General features: G+C 45.5%; 2 protein-coding genes and 1 long non-coding RNA gene across 4 annotated transcripts in view; 1 reads left to right on the forward strand and 2 right to left on the reverse strand.

Moving 5' to 3' along the window:
* LOC122184083 lies at positions 1-23,445 on the forward strand. The gene is made up of 3 exons (XR_006180480.1): positions 1-151; positions 3,367-4,254; positions 23,431-23,445. It is a non-coding gene; the product is annotated as an uncharacterized LOC122184083 (long non-coding RNA).
* Positions 7,674-16,601, reverse strand: LRRN4 (leucine rich repeat neuronal 4). Its single transcript, XM_042878538.1, has 5 exons — positions 16,303-16,601; positions 14,257-14,979; positions 12,534-12,735; positions 11,335-11,469; positions 7,674-10,260 (listed from the first exon to the last, which is right to left on the reverse strand). Exons 2-5 carry the CDS (start codon positions 14,942-14,944, stop codon positions 8,934-8,936), a joined length of 2,352 nt encoding a protein of 783 aa, XP_042734472.1. The 5' UTR covers positions 14,945-14,979; positions 16,303-16,601; the 3' UTR covers positions 7,674-8,933.
* The window catches only part of FERMT1 (FERM domain containing kindlin 1), a 22,309-nt gene continuing 19,452 nt past the window's right edge, over positions 21,093-23,949 (reverse strand). Inside the window, exons 14-15 of one of the 2 annotated variants that reach the window (XM_042878561.1) lie at positions 22,583-22,724; positions 21,093-21,424 (exon numbers count right to left, since the gene is read on the reverse strand). In XM_042878561.1, the coding sequence (XP_042734495.1) occupies positions 21,251-21,424; positions 22,583-22,724 (316 nt within the window). In that variant the 3' untranslated portion in view covers positions 21,093-21,250. The remainder of the gene's footprint in view (positions 21,425-22,582; positions 22,725-23,949) is intronic. The other variant, XM_042878553.1, reaches the window with a different exon arrangement.

Below are 23,949 nucleotides of genomic sequence, written 5' to 3' on the forward strand. Positions count from 1 at the left end.
CCCTGCAGTTGGCTGTGTGGTAGAGTTGCTTGGGGGTGGCTGGTGTTTGTCTTTTCGTGTTCCTTTTCTGATGGCTAAGAAGGCAGTCTAAGAGCAGAGACGTATCCAGGCCGTGGGCAGAGGGTGTGCCATAGCGATAGTCCTGGCCTGGGTCAGTATCACCTTCAGCATCGTCGGCACAGAGCAATCCTAAATGCCCGGGATGGTTGGGGTCTCTAACACATAGTGTGGTGCTGCCAGCTGTGATAGCAGCAGCGCTAAGACCTGGCTTAACGCTACCGCCATGATAAAGCACTGTTACTCAGCAGGAGGAGTTGAGAAGTGCTGAGCTGTGTGTAGAGCTGCAGCTGGTCACCTTGCAGCCTTCAGGCCAGGCTCTTAGTTTCCTTTGCGCACACAGTGAGTGGAATACATTTGGGCAGGTGTTTTTTCTTGCGTGCTGGACTGGGCTTTGGGTTCAGTAATGCTACAGTATGGCACATACAGTATGGTTTTCTGGTAGGAAATACTGCTAGCAGTGAGCACAGTGCTCAGCACTGCCCTTACGGTACTAGAGTTAGGAGCCATGGCGGTGATTGGGTGTTTTTTCCTCAGGACTCTAGAGGAAATAAAGGCTGAAACTTGCTCTTACAGTCACCTTGTTATACTTAACTGTGTTTGGTTAAAACAAAAGCCTCTCAATATTAAAGGTAACTTAGGGTTGAGGCTTGCTGCTTGCTCCATTGCAGGCTGGAGAACCTGTGTTTTTACTGGGTATGAAGCAAGCTGCTGATCTAAGTTTAGGGTTTCTGTGGTCATTGGCTTACAGGCAATTTTGGTTTGGCAGGGTTGTTTCTCTAGAGCTGGTCTTCAGAGCAGTGCTAGGATTGAGGGCTTAGTGAGTGCTGGTATGTGTGACTGTGGAGTTGTTGGGCTTGCGTAAAGGTTGTTAAAGTTGGTCCGGACAGTGGGCTATGTATAGACATTTCATAGATGCCCATTATAGTAGAAGTGCTAAATCACAGCCTGAACCAATGATTGAGCACCTGGTGGGAAGGCAGGGCCAAACCAGGGGAGCTCAGGTGCATGCAACGTATCTGAGTGATTGGAAGGACTGGAGTCAGGATCCACCCCTTCCCAGACCTCATTTATGGGTTGGCAGTAGGACTGAGGGCATCTCACTGGAGATTCCTGTGTATCTGAGGCTTTCCAAGAGTAAGCAGACTCTTTCTTTTGTTTCTGTGCCTACAGCTGTTGCATTTGAGCATATCCCCACTTGCTGCAGCCTAGGACTTTGTTACTATGCTGTCATTGCTGTGCTTTCAGTTGCATTACAGCGTTAAACTTGTGATTTAATATTGCTTGTGGAAGATTTATCTGAGCTGACTAAACATAAAACTTTGCTGTTAAAGTTTAGTCTCCTATTGGAGTGAAGGCTAAAATTTGAAGTAGGATGGACTTGTGAGCAGGTGCAGATGGAGGGACTGGGAGGATCCGATGATTAGCTTTAGGATCTCCATACTCTTCAGGAGACTACCTACAAGAACTCCTATTTAGTTTTCCTGGGGTTTGGCCTGGGTTTATGGCTAATTTTGAGTTTTGCACTAGGATTCCCGCTAACTGCTGCCAGCATGCCTGGGTTTGTCTTAGGTTCATCAGCACTTGCCTCAGTAATTGTAGGCTGATGCTATTGAGATCTGTCTCCTTGTGTTTGGTTTCACATCTGGTAGAAGTTGTACTTGGTCTGAGTTATATAAATTGTTAGTGTGTATTTAATGCGGTTGTTACATGCAAGGGTAGGATCTGAGGTGGATGAATAAAACTGGTTGGGCCCAAGGGTCAGTGTTTGTGTTAGGCTGTGCTTAGAGCCGGCATGTACAGAAGCTTTCCAGACTTGTTTGAGAGCTGGATTTAGATCAGGGGATGCCTGCACTATATCTTGTTCTTCTTTCCCTCTTATCATCATTTCTGACTGTTCTGTTCTCCAGAATTTCCAGGGAGTGGTGAGGAAGGTGATGATAAATCATACAGTAAACATGTATACACATGATCCTGGTCTTATTTTTTTTTTTTCCACTTATTTTTTTGAAGAAGTACTCTGTCCTTCAGGTGGGACTTGGACCTGTCACCAGTTTTGACTGAATGTGGTAGAAGCGTTACACTGTCTGTGTGTATATTGAGCTGTACAGAGGAGGGGTGTTCAGTTAGTGGCATGCTGAGAACGAAGCTCAGCCCTTTAGGGATGCCTGGGGATCCATGCGGGAGTGGGACAGACAACAAGGTATGGGTAGGTGGGAAGGAGGATGAGGAACACAACTGCTTTCTCCACCATCAACGCAGTGGACTCTCCTTTGGGGCTCCTTCCACCTGGGCAAGCACAGCTGTGTGGTGCACAGGAACAGCAGAATGACTCCTGCTTGTCCATGGCATGCTGTTTCTGTGACTTTCAAGGTTTTATTTTGCTCAGTAGAGGCAGCAAAGTCTAAGTGCAATGAATGTGCTCTGATCTTGAATTCATAGATTTTGGAAACAGAGAAATCTTACTGTTCTTTTAGACTGATTTACCAGTTTTGATTTTCCCAGAGAGCAGTCCCCTTCTTGATCTTTAGAAGTCCGTGGTTCTTTTCTACTCGGTCAGATTGGCAAATTTCTTCCTGGTCATAAAAAGGTAAAGAGCAGATACACTGCTGAAAGGCAGTGTGGGACAGGGACTGTCCCTACTGATAATCCTCATCACTTCTACTTACTGAACTGAAAACAGATGAGCACCTCAATACAAAACGAAGAGTTGGGTGAACAGCAACACAAAGGACGCCTATTTTTCTGTGTCTCTAGAAACTGAAGCTGCAGTTGCACTTACTCAGACTGAAGTCCCTCCTTTCCTTCATCAACTCTCTGGAGGGATTTGTTGCCTCTAGAGAGGGTTAAGGTGGAGAAAAGCAATTGCTGGAGGCTGAATCCTGACGGAATGTTGAGATTCTCAACAGAGACTATTGAGTCTTTGAAGAATTACAGCTTCCTTAAGGGTCCAGTAGCACCAGTGCAGGCTCTAGTTCTTTGGTTAAGTATTTCCATGTGGAATAGTACCCAGGATGATTCCATCCTCTCCCTCTAGGTGACAGCAGAACATCAGTCTTGCTCTAAGGGGTCATTTCCTGAATCTATTAAAAAATAAGTAAAAGCTGCTATTTATTGTCTTGCTTGATTATGTTTTAAAGAGGTTGAAATTACTCTTGATATGCTGCCCTGTTTCAGAACAAACTACATCCTTTGGACAGCTGATAAAAAAGTACCAGGAGTTTAAACATTTTTTTTCTTTTATGAATATTCATTTCCGTGGACACGAAGCATGTTCTCACCTGTGATAAATATCTCTGTATTTCGCAGGTAAAGCATGAACCAGATCCTTCTTGGCAAGCGAGATTGAGCCCACAGAGGCATCCTCATTCCTACCTCCAGATGGATGTAAGTTTTTTGGAGGTGGCTGTGAAGGAGCACGTCTGTGCCAGTGCAGTGCTTGCTGAGCAAGTGTGGTGGTTTAATTTTGCGTCCTGTGCAGAAGAGGCTGTTCAAGGCAGCAGTGCGATGTGGACTCCCTGCCTCCAGTTGCAGTGATTCCAGGGGCAGCTCTCCAAAGAAGGCTGCCCTTTGTAGTAGAGTGGTACAGGGCAACGTACCTTGTGCTGCTGCTCTGCTCTGCTGGGCTTCCTCACTCTCCTGCTTGTGCCGACACAAGGGCTCTGAGGAACTGCTGCTCGAAATGGCATCTGTTGCACTGAAGACTATGTGATCTCTCAATTCCCTTACAGCCCACAAAGCTGTGTGGTGTCTGAGCCTTGAAGAGAACGGCTTTTCTTCTGAGTGGAGGCCTTTTCAGGGATCATCTCTCTTTTTTTCGGAGAGTTTCTTCAGTGTAAATGACTCCGTGAGAACTTGGTGACTGATTCTGAAGTACCGAGTGAGGAGAGGGAACAGCACGCGCCTCTGCTGCAATGCTCAGGGGATGCACCCACACACACTGCTGGTTGTTCTGGCCTTCCTTTGCTTGAACTTGGACCTCTAGAAAGAACAAAAGCCTTGCCAAGTGAGTGGAAAAGGATCTTAGGAACGCATGTAACATTTTATTTTTATTTTTTCCTCGAAGAGAAAAGCCGGGGAAAAAATTGACATAAGCTTTTGAGAAAGCACCGTTAGCGCTCAGTGTGCTTCTCCCAGCTGATCTTCCTTTCATGAGAGGGATGGGATAAACAGTACAGCAAGTTGAGCTGCTACATGGTAAGTGGATTTACTACTCATCACTTTCTGGTAGCCAGTTGGCTTTTAAGATTGTTTCAGAGACATGTATGGGTGTACCTTTGTCATACATCCAAAGGTTTGTTATAGCTTTTGGAGCTACAAAGCAGGATTGGACTGAAAGAGGAATCTAGGGAGGAACAACCAGGCGGAGCAGAGCTGGGAGAACAGCAGCTGTCTGACTCCACCCGCAGATGGACAAGTTGGCGTTTTGTCCCCTGATTGCTCTCCTGGCTCCAGCCAGCACTGGGGGGAGGTCGCTCAGCTGCCTGTGCCTGTCTGCAGCACTGAAACAAAAGGAAATGTCCAAGCTAGTTACTGCTCCTGTTTACAGGAACGACAGCTCTGCTTTTGGGAGTTGGGGAATAGGAATGGTACTGAGTAATATTTTTCTGCAATTATATGTACTTGGATTGTGTAGAAGCTATAAAATAAGCTTCAAGAAAACGTTCAACCTTGCTTTTTAGGGTTTACTTTTGAAATTGGTAGGTGCAGCTACAGTTAAACTTCTGGAATGGATCTTGTGGTGATTTACATTTTCTGGAAGTATTCAGTAGTTTGAAACAATAGCAATATCAGTGTTTTTGAAAGAAATGCTTTGTAAGTGTTGTGCTTGTTCAAGTGAATTTTGAACAATTGACATTTTATCTGTTCTTGGGCTGCAGCAGTTACTTAAAACACACATACTGGGTGGGAATACGGGGCAAACTGCTTGTACACAGGTTGGAACTTTTTGAAGTACAGCAGAATAAAACCATTAGCTTCCTTAACTTGAAAATGATTTCAGGCTGTAGGATTATGGTGTGAGGGCAGAGAGAAGGCCTGTGAAAAGGCACAAGAGGCAGGAGCGAGAACTGGCTGGAGAAGTTGGTTGTGATGAACCTGCATCTTGTGCTGGATAAGATGTAAGGAACTGAGGTTGAAGAGAAATTATGAGGTAGCACCTGGCAAGAGTGTAATTTGCATAGGCAACAGAACACTGTTGTGTGTTGGTGGGGAATGAGGCTTCTGTAGTCTGAAAACTGAGCCTGCTTTACCGGCCTCTGCAAGATGCTGCTGTTTTTATCAGCCTCATCATGGCTGTGACCTATGTCGTGGAAGGCTTTTCCATCATGTTATACCTCTCAGTGTTTGTGAGGCTTTGAGTATTTGTCTTGGTTTTGCTTGCAGTTTACATTTCTGCTCATCCTGTTACTGCAGAATCATAGGGTTGGAAGGGACCTCTGGAGATCATCCAGTCCAACCTTGTGCTAAACCTAGCTAGGTTGTAACCTAGAGTAGGTTGTGCAGGAAAGTGTGCTGTTTTACTGCTTTTTGTAATGAGAAGAGAAATATTGAGGTTACAGCAGATACAGAAATACACATGTAAAGGGGGGTAGATGTGGTTTTGCAAAGAGGAAGCTAGAGAGGAAACTTGTCCTTGTTTTACACATATACATCATTATGATAATGCTAGCTACACTTGTGATATGTACAGAAAATGAAGAGTATATCATGTGCTACAACATCAACTCTATCAATATATTTGTAATCTATCTGTGACCTTCAGGTCTTTGATAATGCACACCAGAAGATCCAGTTCATTAGGACTATCTGGTCTGGCTCAACCAACACATGATATGACAACATCTGTATTTCAGGTTGTTACTTTACAGGTAGTAAAGCTGATGATGAGCAAGGTCAGGTTTGCATGGGGAAATAATGGCCTTTAGTAAAACATGTGATACAGAACTTCATCACAAGGAGTCTATTAAATAATATTGTCTCTCTGAACAGCTGTATCTTCCTGGTTTGTAAGGAATGAAGACAAAATGGGCTCAGTGAGCACTGTAAGATTCCAATTCTTCTGTCCTCCTGTACTTTTGCATCCTACTTCCTTTAACAGAGATCTTCCTTGGATGATCATAACTAGTGGCTTTGGGTCTTTAAACAAGTCAGAGATACTTTTTCAGATATTCTTAGAAGGAACTGGTTAGTTTCCCTGAAGGGAAAGGAATCTGCATTACCAGTGAGATATAATAACTTCTGCAAGTGGTACACGTGAGTTTTAGAAGAACCTCTACTACTGTACTGCATGATTCACATACTTCTCCTGTAGTTTGTTCTTTGCAACATATTTTCCTAGAAGGGCGGTAAGGGGAAGAGTTTAAGCATTTTGTTTGTTGTAAGAGGTCTCGAAGTGTTATGCAAGTCTTTGGTGCTTTGGTAGCTGAAACCAATGAAGCTCTTGCTGTTGTCTGCAAAACATTCCAGAGGAAGGTGGGTATTTTTTGGCAGCAGGTGGGAGGGGCCTTGGCTGTGTGCCTGCCTCTGTGCCCCTGTTGGGGTCGGGGAGCAGGAATTGAGGGGTGTGCAGGTCTGCAGCCAGGGCCTTCTGGCACAAGGGGGTCTCCTACCCGAGGGCTGTGTGCCGGGAAAAACTGGTCAGGCCCAAAGGACGGTTTTTGTGTTAGGCATTGCCTTTTCAGGGCTATGAAAACAAAAGAAGGTGAAAAAGTAGCCTGCAAAGTGTCTAGGCTGCTATGAGAGGTCATCAGTCTTCTGGGAAAGCCGCAGGGTATGTTTACACTGATGAGCTTGGATGAAAGATGATAGCTTGGGCTGCTCTGAACCCTGGGTGTGATTTGCTCTCTGAGGGATTTCAGGAGGGCTACATAATGAACGCTGACTTGGTCCTTGTGCACGGCTTGGAGTAGCAGCTGTGAGGAGAAATGGCTGCTGTGCTCAGTTATGACAACACGTAGAGCTTGCAGGTGCTCCCATGTCTCAGCACAAGGCTGCTGTGAGTGGCCAGGGTGGATGTCAGTGCCAGCCCTTCTCCCTGCTGTGGCTAACGGCCGTTTTGCTTGTGGGTAGCTGCAGGTTGCCGTGTCCCCTGCTCACTGACCCTCAACAAGGTCGAATTTCTGCTGCCTGGAGACCTTCTGCTGCTGAGCATTGCCATAGGTGTTGCAGTGATTTTTGATTTGTAATGTGGGAAAGGATTGCTAAGATGCATCCTCTCAATCTCATTTTATGCATTGTGTTCCTTTGGGTTTACTCATAGTTGAAGTGGAACAACTAATTTTATTTCCAGTTGCAGTATCTTTTCTGTTCTTCCCCTCTAGAACTATCTTCTAGAGGGGTGCAGGGAGCAGCTGTCCAGAGCTGCTGTCATCTCCAGTGCTGCCATAGGGGGAGGAGTAAATTTGCCTGGAAGTGTTGCAGGCCCTTAGGGGCGAGGAAGCTGTGGCTTCATGTGGCACATACAAAATAAAATTCTCTTGACATCAGATAGCACAGATTTATCTTAATGAAAATGTTCTTTAACTGTATACATGAAGGTTCCAAAATAGTGAAATATTGGTGTTCACTCTTCTGGCTAAACACTGTAGCTGGTAAACGTAACTCAGAGATCTGTCTTTAACAAAGGACTACCAGTCTGTAGCTTTTATTTCCATTAATACAAAGAACATTAAAAAAAACATGGAGAGAAAAGAGACTCTTGCAGCATACAGCACCCTTCATTCTCCGAGCCTGGGGGGTTTGATGTGCTGTATCTATACAACAGTAGAAATATACCTTGCTCTCTGAACAGTGGTTGTTAGAGGGAAATGTTTGACCAGGACAAATGCTGCCTCTTATAAAACAAACAAACAAAAAACTTGTAATGAAAAGATCTCTCTAAGCTGCTGAAGAATGGGAATTGTCAGCATCTGTTGTTATTAGTATAGCAGAAATGAGTACCCTGAAGTACGTGTGAAAAATGTCTGCATAAATCCCTGCTGTTGCTAGTGTACAGGATTTCAGTTTTTCAAGTCTCAGCAACATACATATTCAATTCTTTCTTTGCTTGGCTCTATGCCTCTGTATGAGGTAAGTCATCAGCCCACTCAATCTGCAGATGGAACTGAGTAGTAATCTCTTGTTTAAAGTCAATTGTGAAGTAAATGCTGATGTGCTCCCTCCCACCCTTTCTCTGAGGAACTTGTGTTCCAAACCCTGCACTGCCTGTGGTTGCTATTGTGGTTGCACTCGGAAGCTGCAGTTGCAGAAGATGTCACACAAAGTCAGAACAAAGCGATTGTCCTGGCTGTGATGATCCCACAGTGTCTTGCTCTTCCTTTTGGCAGTTCACCTTCGTGTTTCTTTTTCCTGACCAGATGCAGAGCTGAGCAGTTTTGGTCACCAGTTATTTACTGGAGTTGGATGCATACAGCACCCTGCCACTGGGCCCAAGGAGGTCTGTTTCGTGCTCTTTTCAGTAATGCTCTTTCAAAAATGAAAGCTCAGCCTCACTCACGTGATTAAGAGCAGTATCTGTTGTGCATAGTAAAATGCATTCTAGATTCTCGCTCTGCATGGACTGTATTGGTGACAGCTGACAAGGATCCATCTCATGGTGTGAAATGTACATTAGTATATTTGTAGCTGAGCATAAAACTAACTTCTCAAGGTTAATGTACACACTTAGCATGTGAACAAGAACCAAAGGCTTTTTTTTTTTGTTTGGCTGCCTTTAAAAAAATTTTTTTTTTCTTCTCTAGAAACACAGTGGCAATGATGTCAGATATTTCCTTTTTTTTTTTTTTTTTTTTTTGCTGAAGGACTTTTTGATAAAGGAAAACATACCAAAGTGATAGAGATAGCGACCTTGGAATGTATAGAACGATCACCTAGCGCTAATCTGCACTTTGTAACTTTAATGGGTAATCAAATGCTGGGTTCTTGTAGGAGACTAGATGCGTGCTGTACTGCTCACTGTGAGGCTTCTTACGTGCCTTGCACAGACAGATGGACAAAATAATTGTGGAAATGAGAAAGAGTCCACTTGCTGCAGACAGAGCAGCAAAGACAGACTTGTAGCTGGGCTTTGTCCTGAACCTGGCACATGAATTGCCTGCAATTCCTTGGTTTACTGTGTGGCTTAACCCTGCGCTGTTGGAAGCAGTCACACAAATGTGGTAAGTGGTGTATGGGGAGAGGTTATACAGGGTGTACTGCCTCGCTGTGGAGTAAATGTTCTCCAGGACAAGCTGTCCTTCCTCATCGCCTTGGTCACGGAGCATCAACTGATAGGTACGAACAACGGAGTTCGGGGCGCACCAGTGTATCTGTGCAGAGCTGTCTGTGACTTCAGACACCTCTCTGAGCCTCGGCGGGTCTGGAATTTCATTTTCTGTTGACATGCCAGGACATAAGCATGGGGATGCTCTCTGAAGTTCGCTGCACGGCTTCTGAAGGTGTCTGCAAGGGTTGTAGTCACAGGAGGTGTACGTTTGTTGCACAGGGGGTTCCGTTGTCTCCTCGCTGTATTCGTAGTCATCTACGTAGTGGATCCGTGGCCGGGTGGGTGTGGATGCTGACTGAGTGCTGGACTTTGTGGAGTTTGGCTGCCGTAGATTTGTTTGTGGTGTCCTTTCCACAGCAAAGGAGTGAATGTAATGGGGAATGGCATCTGGTTTTCCTGTTGCTGGAGTAGAATGCTCGCTAGTGGGCTGGCTGAATAGGCGTTCCTGGGGAAATGCCATGTGAGTTTTTCTGAGCTCTCCCTGGAGCTGCTTCAGTGTTTCAGTTTGACTCACAGAGCCATAATCCGTGGTCTGGCTGTAGAGCTCTCTGAGAAAACCGGGGGAGGTGGTTAGAGATGCAAGGAAAGGGGGATGGCTCGTGGATTCGGAAACTGCCTCGTCCTCAGGGGAGGAACTGTTGGCTTTCGTGAGCATCAGCTCAGCTGGGTTGGCTGAGGTTGTGCTCATTACACTGGCTTCCTCATTCAGACGAATGTAAGCGTCTTTGGTTAGCGGAGCAGAGTCTGTTGTCATTGCTGCAGTTGTGGTGTAGTAGTTGGCAAGGCTGAAAGCGTCTCCTTGGATGGAGGTTGTGTTTGAATCGGGCAGTGAGATATCCTCCTCAGCCTGGCATTTATTGTAGAGATCTTGCAGTGAAAAAGAAACTGAAGGCCTGTCCCCGTTTTCTTGGGATGTGGTGCAAAAAGTGTCCAAAACCCTGTAGAGAGGACAAGTTAGAAAAGACCAATTCCACAAGAGCATTAACAGGCTCCTCTGAGCCTTTTTATCCCAAACCATTCTTCATATTAAAGAGGTGAGGCCTACACCAGAGCTAGGTTGTGTTAACGATAGTCCTGTGCTAAACAGATGACTTTCCACAGCACTGTGAGCATAGCTGACTAGCTCTTGGCTTTTGTAAGGTGCCTGAGACAAAGCATCCTTTGGTACTCTGTGGACTTTGGCAAGAATGTCTGGGTTCAAGGCAGATTGTGTTAAAGGTTCAGACTTTAATGCTGCACTTCAGAAGGAAACACATACAGAGTTGTAATGGGGTCCCCAGGATCCTTAAACTTGGCTGTCTCAGACTGCAAGAGCCATGCTAAAGCACATCCAGTGTTTGACTGAGCTCAGTTTCTTTCTTCACTCAGTCCCTGCAGGCTTTTTTAAAGAATGCAAATGCTAAGTCCTTCATGAAGAGAGGCAATCTGATTTTAACAGTATACTTCCCTGCTTTCTTAGTTTTGGGTGGTGAAATCTTGGTTACCCCTCCAAAGGAAGTCAGATTATGCATATGCAAAGTGCTTCTTCTGTAAAACTCTTGGAAAGCATGAAAACAATTGAGGATAAATGGTACTTTTTGCAAGTTTGTTCACCGCCTCTGGCTTTGGGAATGCCAGAGCAGGAGGAAATGGTGAACAAAAGTACTTGTAAAGTCTTCCAGCCATGCTCCCAGTGCTTGCCCATCAAGGCCACCTAGCTAGCTCATTTTTTATCTCCAGCAAATAGAGAAATATGAACCAAGAGGGAAAATGAACTATTCTCAGAATCCACAGCTAATATCACTTCATGCTTTTCTACATATGCTCACTGTATTTGTCCGCTTCCAAGTGTAATTCAGCCATAGCTTCTTCCTAAAAAAAAGACTTTATTTTACACTTCTACCTCTTGTGGAAATGAGGAACATGCAAGGAATGTGAGCAACTTGTAGGGTAATGACTATTTGGTCTTCAAATAACTTGCATATTTAAGTTGTGTATAAAGAGGATTACTTCATCTCCTTGAAAACACTTACTTTTGCAGCACAATCTTGGGCGTGGAGAGCAGCCAGGAGAGCCTACAGTCACATAGCAGAGGATTTCCATGCAAGTTGATGATGATACTGTCTGAGGAATTGGTATTCCAAGAATTAAAGGAACTCAGGTTACAGCTAAAAGATGACAAATAAATAAAGTAATTAGTTAGTGCTGAGCTCACCTTTGAAGAATTGGAGCAGGCTTTAGTATCCCATCCTGTGTAAGATACAATGCCAAATTGCCAGTTGCCTTGGAAATACCATATTACCAACACTCCCATTCTGCATTTGAAAGTCCAGGTTGCTATCTGCCCATCTCTCTAAACTGCACAATGTGGCTGCTGTCTCTAGTATATATGTCTCTATATAGCTAAAGTGCTGTAAGTGGATAGCACCCTTAGAAATTGCAGCTGGAAAGGAAAAGGTTATCTCTGCCATCATGCATTCACCTGCACTTTGATGTTATGTCATTTCTTTAGCTTCTTTCTCAGTGTGCTTCTAGTGGCTTGACTTATGCCAGTCATCCCCTTCATGTTAATTACCTCTCTGAGACCATATCCCTCGGCTACTAAATCAAATAACTGATCTAGGAAGACCTTGCTTGCCTTTACTGTTAAACTGCCCTAGCCACAGAAAAAGTGCTCAACCTGAGTGTTCAGAAGGTGCTGTCTAATCTCTGCGACTTTAATTGTTATTCCTTCCTTCTCTTTGAGTTTGGGTCCTGATTTTTAGCATTTAGAACTGATATTTCTGCATATGTTGTAAAATGTTGTGTAAATTTAGGAAACTATCAGCTTTCATCCTTTGTAAAGCAATGTAGACTTTGGAAGCGTGATCAGCTACCAAAAGTAGGCTTCAGAGCATCTGTGCTGATCTCATCAACGCTGGGTGAAGCCTTCTAGTGGCGTGGCAGCAGGATGGATGTTATCTCAGACAAATGGTAACTATGCTATTGCTGCAAGTCTCACAGCAGCTCTGAGCTTTATTGGTTCTCCTGCTGTGTTCGTCCTGCTGCTACAGCACAGGCTTCATGTGGCATACCTGGGTGCATAGTGTTTCTCCATGACACACAAACCCATACCTCTTTTCCACATATGCAATGACAAACAACCTTTGCATAAAAGTCAGCTCCACACACAGTTGTTCTGGTAGACAAAGGCAATGACTGATGAAGAACAACAGAAAAGAAAACAACTCACTTTTGAAAGGAGAGATGGCTTAGGTTAGGTGTGCTTTCAAACATCTCTGTCCTCACAAAACCCAGAGAATGGGAGTCACGGCAGTTCAGCTCTCTGAGGTGAGGCATAGACCTGAAGTCGGTATCAAGACTTTGTAATTTTGGCATCTTTGTCAGGTGAAGAAATCTGAGGTTGGGCAAGTCTCTGGTCCACTCAACTTGAACTGAAGCAGAAAAGAGATTTTTACTTGTTGCATAAATAGTGCATTGCTGTGGATTTCTCCTAGGAAAAAAGAAGCAGACTGAAATGCTGGCCCATTGACAGATGTTAGTGAAATTTTGCCAAGCGGCATACAGAAAAGATGGAACCCTCTCTTTGTGAAGCACATGGATTTATTAGTAACTTAGCTAGAGAACCACCAGATAAAAGTTCTGAATTCATAGTGATGTAAAATATCTCTGTGGTTTTCTGTAGCTATTCCCCGTGGGGAAAGGAATACAAACAAAAATCAGTGCACAGGCATATAAACACTGGAACAATAATTCTTATAATGTTACAGATCTGACCATGCCATTATGGAGCAGGGGAGAAGAAGGAAACAGAGAGAGAAAGGTAATAAAGGCAACCAGAGAGATGGAACAGTTTTCCTATTGGGTGAGGTTAAATGGATTCTCTGAGAAGTGATGGCTGGAGGGCGATGAGAGAGGTCTACAAAGTCCTGAGTGGTGTGAGAAAGGCAAATACCATCCCATTTCTCCTAGCACAAGAAGAAGCTGAGACATGAAACTATGGAGGAACGGGTCTTATACAAAAGTGCTTTTCCATCCCAGGACTGAATCGTGTAACTCACTACCACAAGAGATGTTAGAAATTTAGTGGTGTACTGCTCAGTGCTTAGTGAGGTGACCTAGGGAAGTCTGTACTGCTGCCTGCTGGAATTGGGGCCAGTACAGATGGGAAGAATCCCTCGGTGCTGCCTTCCTTTTGCTCCCTGCCGTGGGCTAGAGCTACTGCTGCCCTGTTCTGGAGAGAATCACTGCTGTGACTCCATGCTGTGCTTCTTGTACCAGTGCTGACCAATAATGCATGGTGACGCCTCACTGAGAGCCCCTGTGAGAGTAGGATTGTTTTAGATGAATAAAACTGCTATGAAGTGAGACGGAAATGCGTAAGGTGGCTGTGTAGGGAGGCCAGGGAAGCAGTGGCCTGGTGTGTGGGAGAACTGGAGCCAACCCTTGGCTCTGTCCCAGCTGGGCAAGGCGTTCAGCATCTCCCCGTCTCAGCACCTCAGTTACAAGTAAGCTGACAGGAGATGTACAAAAAGAAAAGTTGTGCCGCCAGTCGCTCCAAGCTGGGAAGTCTCACTGTGCAGAAGTGTTGGGCTGGTTTTAGTTGCCATATTCTCTGTGCTACTTCAATGCAGCAGTGTAAAGCAGGGTATAAGCATGGGGATAGACAGTGAAAGATTTTGGCCATTTGTCTGGAAAGAGAAATGAATTTCCTTCTGTGCTTCCCAAAGCTAATCCTGGGGCTGGCAGTGGCGTGCTGCGGGATTAGGAGGGAGGCAAGGTGCTGCAGTGATGGGCAGTTGTGCTTGGTGCTGTCCTTGCCCTCCCTCGGGGAGGCTGCTCTGTGCCAGGGCCTCTCTCCAGGATTATGTGATGCTGGAGAGTGCCTCACACGCTCACGTTGGCTGTAAATAAGGTCAGGCCCCGTGTTTACCATGAGAAATCCATAAACTTACTTCTCTCGAGAAAGGTCCCGCTCAGATCAAGCACGCTGATGGTGTTCTCGGGACTGTGCAGGGCATCGCCAGGGGAGAGACTGATGGCAAAAGCAGACTCCTGAATTCCCCTTCTGCCTTCCTGCCCAAGCAGAGTTGTGGAGAGGTTCAGGAACTGTAGCCGGGGGTAACAGGAAAAAGCCAGTGGCTGGATTTCAATCAGTGGATTTCCAGCCAAGGACAGCCACCTCAGGTTAGGCATGGAAGAGGTGTGGCACGATGGCACAGAGGACAGCTTGTTAAAGCTTAAGTCCAGTGAATGAAGGCTGCTGAAGGTTTCCGACCCCCACCTGACTGCCTGGAGAAGGTTCTGCCTCAGTACAAGGATGCGCAGCTGTGGGAGATTTGCTATTTCTGTGCCATTCACCTCTTCTAAGAGGTTGTTGCTGAGATCCAAGGTCTGCAGGGCCTCTGGCAGGCAGATAGGGAAAGCTGTCAGGCTGCTGTTGGTCAGCTGCAGGGTGATCCATGTCCTGTTCTTCCAATCCTTGCAGGACATGCTGGTGAGATTAACGTTCTCCCAGTGGTCTCCCTGAGCCAGCTGGAAAAAGGTGGTGACATCCCTGGATGCTGCAGGCTCTGCTCTGCTCACCAGGCCTGATGCTGTGTTTCTTGCCAGCAGACAAATGATGAGCAAGAAGGAGAGCATCTTCCTGCTGGATGGCTTACAGTTAGTTGCAAGATCTGTTTGTTTTTTGTTTCAGGGAAAGGAAAACATAAATCAGCATTACAAACCAAATTAAAATATGTCCAGGTAGCTACAAGGTATTTAAAAGTGAAACACATACAATTGTTTTCCTGTTGCATCCAGACAGTGTAAGGGATAATTAACGTCTCTTCTATAATTAAGCCTAAGCAAAAAGGAGCCCCTTGGGACATTCTGTCTGAATTATCATGTGATCTTAGTACAAGTTTGCCAACAGTTTTTCATGCAGAAAGCAACCAAGCAGTATTGCACATTGGAGCAGCAGCTGCATGGGAGGCGAGCTGCTTGTCTGGTTGACATTGCAGCAACAGGTGCTGGGACAGCACAACCTGCAGGAGAGGGATCTTGCCATGTTATATGACTTTCCTTTTGTACCTGGTTGTGTATTGCAGCAGGACAACCCCACAGAGCACAGTGTCTTTTCTGGGAAGAGCTGCCTGCTGGGGAGGTACTCAGGCAATGGGGCTGGGGGCAGGTGTGGCTGGGGCTCTGCTGTGGGTGAGATATTGTGTGCTCCAGTTCCAGAGGCAAAGGGAGGTGCTGGTGATGTAGCTGCTGACCAGTGTTTTTGTTCAAGTGGCCAGGTCTGAGTGCGTGCTCCTGGATCAGGGCCTCAAAAGCTTAGGTTCTGAGATGCACTTTATTCAGTGTTATGGTTCCCTCTGTGCTCCCTCCTTGTCCAGCCCCAGCTGGGTTTGTTTAGGTATCACAGCCTCTGGTTCATTCATCCCAGTCCTCTATGAGATGGGTGATGAGAGACATTTTTGATAGGCAAACACTTTGAAAAATACACAACATCCATGAGACTCCTACCAAAGTTTCTGCATCACTCCTCTGAGAAATTCAAAAGCTCAGCAGGAACCCGAAGACCCCTTTGAAAAATACAAGTCCTAAGTGACTTGCCCAAGGCTGTGCAGGTAGTTCTGTGTCAGTGGAATGAATTAATCATAGCCCTGAACTAGTGCTTTACTTATTAATCTGTTGTTTTGGGCTCTCTCTTCATCTTATTAGCTACTTGCTGTTCCCTGAGAAGTGCCAGGTATTGGACAGACCATCGTCATTTGCTCCCATCTCAGGTTTGAGGTAGGGACCAGCCAGTGTGCTTTGGTCACCTGAGTCCTTTCCGGCGTCTGGAGCCGCACTAGAGCAGAGCAGCCTCACGATCTCCCGGTCCCCGGGGCTGCTGGCTTCCCTGCTCCGCGGCACATGGCAGCGGGAGGAAGGGAGCAGCGGGACGGCTGGATCCTGCTCTTACATTCACCCGTAGCCCCCAGATCTAAACCGCGGCCGCTCGCACGTACCTGCCCGAGAGTCCCGATGCCTCGTGCCTCCCCTTTCGCGCAGCGCGAGCTGCCGGGCTCTGTTTTATACACTCTGGTGACTCAGCCGAGGAGCGTGTAAGGTCTGTGTTCTGTTCCCGGCTTCCCCTGCTCGCGGCTCTGCCCACAACGCAGGCGACGTTTGTTCCAGGCTCGCTCCCCCTGCCTGGAGAGGGGCTGGCTCCGCTGCGTTCCCCCCTTGCAGAAGGGTGGGAGGGCTGCCGTCTCTCAGCGCCGCTCCCCAGGCAGGCCTGCTGCCTCCGTCTTCTGCTGAGCACGGGCGTAAAGGCAACGGAGAGGTGCCTCCAGTCCCACCCATCGCATCTTCCGCGGACTGAGGGAGCTTGGGAGGGGAGAGGAATTCTTCTGGATTTTTTTCTGTGGACGGATTGTAACGATGTGGAGCTCTGCTCCATCTGCTGACAAGGGTGTTGATAACTCTGTGCACCAATAAAAGGCTTAAAGTATTTACATTTCTCTGTAAGACACTTGCACTTGGGAGTAACTCTCAGGACTGCTCTCCCAGGACAGATGGCATCTCTCAGAGCCGAGGAGGCCCCTGGGACATACCGCAGGAAAGCTCCCACCCACCTGCTGCTCCTGCAAAATCCCTTCAGCTGGGGAGAGGCCTGCAGCATCACATGGCAGCGTGACCGGCTCCCAGGCCTGCTGTGTGGGGCTTCTCATCTATGTGCTGCATCTGCTGTGGTGTGCAGCTGGGGAAGGTTCCCTTCCTCTCCTTTGTTCTTTCTTTGCTGGTGTAAGTAAGAGCAAGTGGTGTAAAGCCAAGGGACTGCTCTGAGCTAGGGCTATTGGCTGTGTTACAGTTGAAACCATCAGGTCAAGGGCCAAGATGAAGAGCAGGAACTTGAAAGGAATGTATTAAAAGAGGTGGTTCCAAAGCTAAAGCAAGAATGTGGCTGCTCAGTTGCTGCTATAAGGCAGTTGTTAACATTTTCAGGGAGAACAGTAGTCAGTGCTTTTCATTTGTCAAGGTGACAAAAGAGATTGTGATGTGGAAGGCAGAACAGGCCTGTGGGCTTTGGTGCTAAAGTGCAGATAAATGTCTTGCTTTCACAAAATCCTTGACTCTGCACGTATGCAGACCTTATCTTCTATGTCATTCATTATCTGTGTGGGGAGAGGACCTTGAAAAACACCAGAACATCCCCGGATCAAGATACGGGCTTTGAGTAGGACTCTCTGGAGCCCTTGTGGTTCTTTTGGAGGCTGGGTGCAACCTACATGTTGTTCTGCGCGGAAGGCTGTCGGGCAAGACAAATAGTTTCCTAAATGAAGGGCTAATCCCATGGATTAATGTTGGTGGAGCAGCTGTCAGGCCTGTGCTTAGGGGAGCATGCAGGCCAGGTGCTCATATGCCTACAGGTAGCTCTGGGGATCCGCCAGGTTCAAAGGGCAAATTGGAGCAGGTAAAAAAGATTCTGAAGCATTTGCTACAGGAGTGGTAGGAGCAAAGTCTGGTCTCAACCAGACTAGTGGGAACCTTACCTTCTCTTTGCCTTTGCAGCTTCTTAGCTGTAAAGCTCCTTTTTGAGAAGCTAAGAAGCTTGATTCTGAGTGGCTGTGAGAAGCTCTTATACAAAGTAGAGAAGCCAAGGAAAATGAGCTTTTGTTACATTTCTTTTTCACATTTGTCTCTGGTTTTTGGATGCACAGTTTTGGGGCAGGCATTACATTTTTCCCACTCTTTAGCCAAGCTGCAAATTCTCTAATCATTTGGAATATTGTAGCTCTGGTATATCTCAGAGAGCTGCCCAGGTGTGGTGGAGATTTCCCAAGGCAGACAGCAGCCTTCTCTCACCTGTTTCTTGGAAATCATCTGATGGCAGCAGGCAGATTTCCTTTCTCCCTGTGTGTCATTTCGACCTGTTCTCAAGTTGCTGTTTCTTCAGGTTATTGATCTCCTTATTCTGCTTTTCTGGGAGTTGTGGTGTCAATCTGAGGGAATGCTCAGTCAAGGCAGGCATTTTTGGTAGCTTCTTTTTCACACAGATGATCTATGAGGCACAAAGAGCTAAACCAGACGCCCCCTCCTTAGGGCTGATTCAGTGCTGCACAAAACCTCCTTGCCTGCAGGAATGCTGGGGATGGGCCCTGCATTCCTCAGTGACACAGCGATAAGCAGAGCCACGGGGAGAAAAGGAGAAGGTGAGAATGGTACCAGGCTGTAAAGTTTAAGAGATGAGTGTTTCTTACTGGCTTTGGTCCAAGTGATGGCTAAGAATGAAAGTATCCTGAAAAATTTGGAGAATGGCTTTTAAAGCCAACAGAAGAAATACTTTATTGGTCACTCCACAGAGCAAGCACTAGCAAGATGTTTTCCTACAGCCATTAGGGGGAGAGGATTATCTAGCCCAAGGTTTCAGAAAACTGTGGGGCGTGTGTGTTGTCTGTTACAGTAGTGCAGTCTGAAGGCAGCTGTGGAACGCCCTATGGAATCTTGTGGGTAAGGACAGACAGCAGCCATCTGACATTGGTAGCATTTTACCCTGACCTGACATCGGTTTAATTAAGCTTGACATAGAATACGGTCACAGTTGGGCCAATGTATTAGTTTGCTAAAGGTTTTTGATTTAATCTAAACAATGATCCTGTCTGGGACTTTGTGCATTGCACAGACAGAAGATGCTCTATTTCTAAGGCAGCTACTTTCCCTGTGAAGTATTCCTCAGGTAGTCCTAGGACTGTGCAGTTAGTGACTTTGTTACTATAGATTGCTGCATCGGTGGTACAAACAGCAAAAGCAAAGTTAAATCAGGTTATTGCATGAGTAAGGGTGTGGTATCTGGTGTGCATGAAGAGGAAGGTCTGAGTCTGGCTGTGACATGCTTGGTGCCATGGGTGGGATGGAAGTTGAGCAGCTGGCCCTGAGCAGGGCTGTGTGCAGGCCCAGGCAGAGCAGGCTGCTCAGCCTGCAGTTGTGAGGTGCAGAGTGCCCTGTGCTACCCCTAGGCTGCCTACAGGACCTGCAGCTACTGCCCCATGCAGCACTGAAGGCAAATGGATAAGAACAGATTCCTCTCTGTGTTCTTTACTTCTCATCCAAGAGCCTTGTATGTTGGGTGGTACAAGAAGAAACAATGATCTCAAAAACCATGGAGACAGGGCAGGGGCAAGGAAGCACAGCAGATGGTGGGGCTTACGTGCCAGCCTGAATGAGTTGGCAAAGCTGCTTGTGTAGCAGCAGGAAGGCTTTCTGAGAAAGGCAGTGACGCACCAGGGTAAGACGGAGGGAGGGGTGGTAAAGAACGGAAAGATTTGGTAGTTTCACTGGAATTTCAGCCAAAGCATCCTTGACTGGAAGAACGCGTGTTAGCTAAGCACTGTAGGAGTCACGTGCTGTGCTAGTGGGAACTGTGTTCAAAGTGTCTGGATTTTCATATTCAGATAATTTAAACAACAGGTGGCAACTGCAGGTGTTCCATGCGATGGCTGTGTGACAAGCTGTGTGCTGAGTGACAAGCACAGAGCTGTGCTTCCTGGTGATCAATGTGAAGGAGCCTGCTGTCGCCACATGCAGGGCTTCAGCACAGACATGGCTGTGATCCTGACTGGAAGTCAGTAGCTGACATGGAGGCTGCCTGGCAGAGGGCACCTGTGGCACTCACATCTGTGTTCAGCTCTCTTGTAGCTCCCCAGGGCAGGTTGTAAATCCTGCAAGTGTCTGGACTTGGACTATCTGTTACTATCTGTGGTTCTGAGACTCTGAGGAAAATACCTGGCTTGTGTCAAGCAAATGAGAAACAAGTCAGTCCTCAGTTGAAGTAAAACTGGATGGTGCCTTGGCCCCTGTGTAGAACGTGCTGAGGAGAAAGAGTCACAGTGGGCTGGGAAGTAGGCTGTATCTGCTCACTCTTTTGCAAAATATAAAGTCACAGTTTCTTTAAATTGAGAGTCATTCTTCAACAGCCTTCTTACAGGCACAGCAGAAAAGCACAGGATGTGACAGAAGAATGAGGGCTGTCCAGCCTGTGACATTTGGAAATCATATAGTCATTTCTGCAACATCTCCTGGTGATATGGCAACACTTGTCCCTTCAATTTCTTTAGATACCTGAAACCAGTTTTGGTTTGTCCAGCAGTTTTATGAATCCTCCTAACTCCCTTCTCCTGTGCCTTTCTACACATTGTAGGGCAGAACCACAGTTCTTTCAGAAAAGTGGATGTGTGCGGCTCTCTCCAGCGGGCTGCTACAGTTGCGGCTCCTTAGGCACAATGTTTCAGAGTAAGCTTTTTCTATTCTGCATTACATTCATGAGCAAGATAATTTCTACTGGCACTTCAGCTCGGAACTCCCGAACAAGCTTAGAGTTAGATGTTACCACAAAACAGAGTAAGAAGGACAGAAGACAAAAAGAAGGCCCATGCTCAAAGGCCTTTTTAACAAGTAAATAATTTAAAATAATACCTAATGCATTTTTTCAATCTGGAAACTGACAGAGTTCCTCAAAACATTAACATCCCAAATCCAATTCTGTCAAGATAAATGCTTTGTTCTTGGTATGCGGTAGCTCCACTGGCCTTATGGGAGCTATTTATATGGGTGAAGGTAGACACAGCACCATGGTAGTTTTGAGCTGTGTAATCACTGCTTGAGTCATGACAGCTCAGCCTCTAGGGCTTTGGAACACTGCCTGAATATTTTCTGTTCCCAGCACAAGTGTTAGATAGGTGATATAGCTTTAAAACATATTTATTCAGCACTCATTCTATTAAAGGATGGCCTGTTTAACAGGGGCTGGTTTGACAGTGGGAATTACACAGCTGTAACAGAGGAAATTCACTGCACAATGTCCTCGAGTTCCTGTACAATTTATTTATTATTCAGTAATTAACCATCAGAGATGTATTTTTCTTTATCTCTTGTTCTCTTAAGCAGTGGGGAGAAGCAGGCAGAGCTTCCTTCACCTCATTCCTGACCTCCAGTTAGTTTGTGGAACAGTTCTTCATCCAAAGATTCATTGTGGTCTTTGGAGCGGGTTGACAAGAAGATGTAGCCCCCAATATGCTCATGGATGATTTTGCAGTCTGCGCTCAGACATGTGAAAGCAATAGACACGTTCTGATCAAACTCAATCCCAACCTAGAGAAAATACATACAGAAAAAGAAGGAATGGAGATAAACTGCATCATTTTTCTGCTTCAGCATCAGAGTGAGTGTGAGAGCACAGCTGGACCAGAAATACTGTGACAAAGCAGCACCCGTTTCTGCTAACCAAGAGCTGTAGATTTGATTTCTAGGTCTGCAGTACGTTGCAGGTCTGTGGCTTCTTGTTTGTAACAGTTCTGTTCTTTAGAGCCCTCTTGTGGTCAAAGGCCTTTTTGGCAGGCAACAAAAAGTTTCCAATGATTTTTTTTCTAGCGGCGTAATAAGTGAGAACACTGGGAAGAGCAGAAGTGGCACTCCTGACTCTTTGCACGTTTTACCAACTACGTTTAATACCATTTGTTGTTATGTGCTGACTTTAAAATCTGCTCTGGGGGCCAGGTTTTGATTTCCAACTACTGTCAGTTCTAGAATCCAGCAAAGTGGGGTTAGTTACTAACTGGCTTTTGCCTGAGAGGGTGTGCAGTGACAGGGGGAGAACAACAGGTATTGAATTTGATCTCTCCTGGCTCTTTCAGATGGATATGGAAAATGGTATAAGCAGGAACAATTTCAAGGCTGCTTGTATTTATATCAGCTTACACTAGTTCCACACCAATAATGTGCAATTTTAAAGGTGGCTTCAAAGTTTGAAATCTAGTAGGCTGCTGGGCAACAGATGGCTGCACAGAGCATCCAGGAGCAGAAGCACCTTGCTATAAAATGCACAACGGAGCATCTGTACGGGCATAGGAGAGTTTGCAACCTCAGACTGGGGTTTGAAAAACACACTGGGTCCTTGCATCCTCAGCCTGTAACAGAGACTGAACTACTGCAATTTAGAGGATGACACATGAATAGGAGGCATTCTTACAGACAAAGATAATGAGGAGAAATTTACCTTCAAGTCTCTGTACTTCATCCCACTTAAATCAAAAGCAACTTGAATAATCTTGGTAGGTAGATTTTAAACTTGGAGACCTTATAGTTTCCTGAACTTTCACTACAGACTCAATTAAGAAAAAGCCCTATGTTATTTAATAACACATCAAAACACGTTTAAAATTGCCTTTTTTAAACCTCACTATGAAGTTTAAAAAGATTTCCATTGCCTGAAATGTAATGGCTGAATGCTGTGAGCTGTTCCTGTTTTACCTGGCGTATTTCCCAGTTCACATTCCACTGCTTCATGGTGGAGAACCTCCATGTTGTAATAGGGTCTCCTGTGGCTATATCTATTCTTATCAGCCTGTTGTAGGACACCCCAAGCACATCTTCTTTCTTGCTTCCTTTAAACCTGAAAAGAAAACCACAGCCAACTTTTGAGCAGATTTAGTCTGCAATAATTCTTGCCTAAAGATGCATTTAACGTGCCCTTCTGCAAAAGTGCAAAAAAAGGGTGGGAAAATTCACAACAGCCTGGGCTGGACTAGAGCTTGGATTCTTCTTTAAGACAGCATTTGTAAGAAAGCAAAGATGTGGCCTGGTGAACCAGGTAAAACAACAGGGCAGGTAGATGTGGCTGAAGTATTTCCAATTTGTTGTTGTCTGTTTAAAAAGTACTGTTCTGCCAAAATGCATGAATTTGATTGTATTTGTATTGGAAAAGTGTCAATAATATTTTTCCTTGTTTCAACATTGCTGAAATATATTTTTGCACATATTCTCATTTAAATTATATAAACATATAAAAGAAACTATTTTGTGTATCACCATTAACTTATCAAAACAACTGAGTTAGCAAAATATGCACATCTCCGAGTAGTGATAACATCACAAAATAGTGAGATGTCTCATCTGTCTTCTAACTTGAGGTGAAAATGAAATACAATGGTATCAGAATTTCTTGCAAACATAAGTTTCTGAGCTGAACAAAACAAGGGAAAGACTAAGCAGATAAAAAAATACCACTCACAAAAGCTGGAAGAAGTCTAACCTGGCTGCTGCTATATTTTCTATGATTTTGATTGTGCTTTTGAATTTTCTGTCTTTTGTTTAAACAGGTCTGAGGGAGGTAACGTGACCTGGACCACAAATAGCATCTTAATTAACTCTTCCACTGAGATACTGTCCATCAGCTTGCAGAAATAAGGCACAAGATGTTTTGCCCATCCTATAAAATTTAAGGTTCTTGTTGTTGTTGTTACAGAATTAGTGTTGACAGATGGGGCAAAACATCTCTATGTTAGTTAATTAAATACTGACAGGGAACATTCCTGGGCACTGAACTCAAGTGTCTGTTCTGTTCAACTGCTAGAGGAGCCGCGGGCACAGTTCTGGCTGCAAGCAAGCAGCACTCTCCCATGTGGCTCCCAGGGATGGCTGAGGAGCTGGAACATCCAGGCTTAGCTTGTGTTTACCAGCTCTATGTTCACTACTAGCTCATGCTGTACTGGTGGTTCACACCCAACTACTGGGGTTGGGGAAACAGGAGAGTTTAATAGTATGGATGTTTGCTCTTCTATGCCAGCTGGCCTCTATGCCAGAGTATGGTTACCAGCTTGCTCAGTTTATACCACAGA

The sequence above is a fragment of the Lagopus leucura genome, unplaced genomic scaffold (genome assembly GCF_019238085.1).
Source record: "Lagopus leucura isolate 7727_CA_CO unplaced genomic scaffold, USGS_WTPT01 Super-Scaffold_73, whole genome shotgun sequence".
Classification (NCBI taxonomy): domain Eukaryota; kingdom Metazoa; phylum Chordata; class Aves; order Galliformes; family Phasianidae; genus Lagopus; species Lagopus leucura.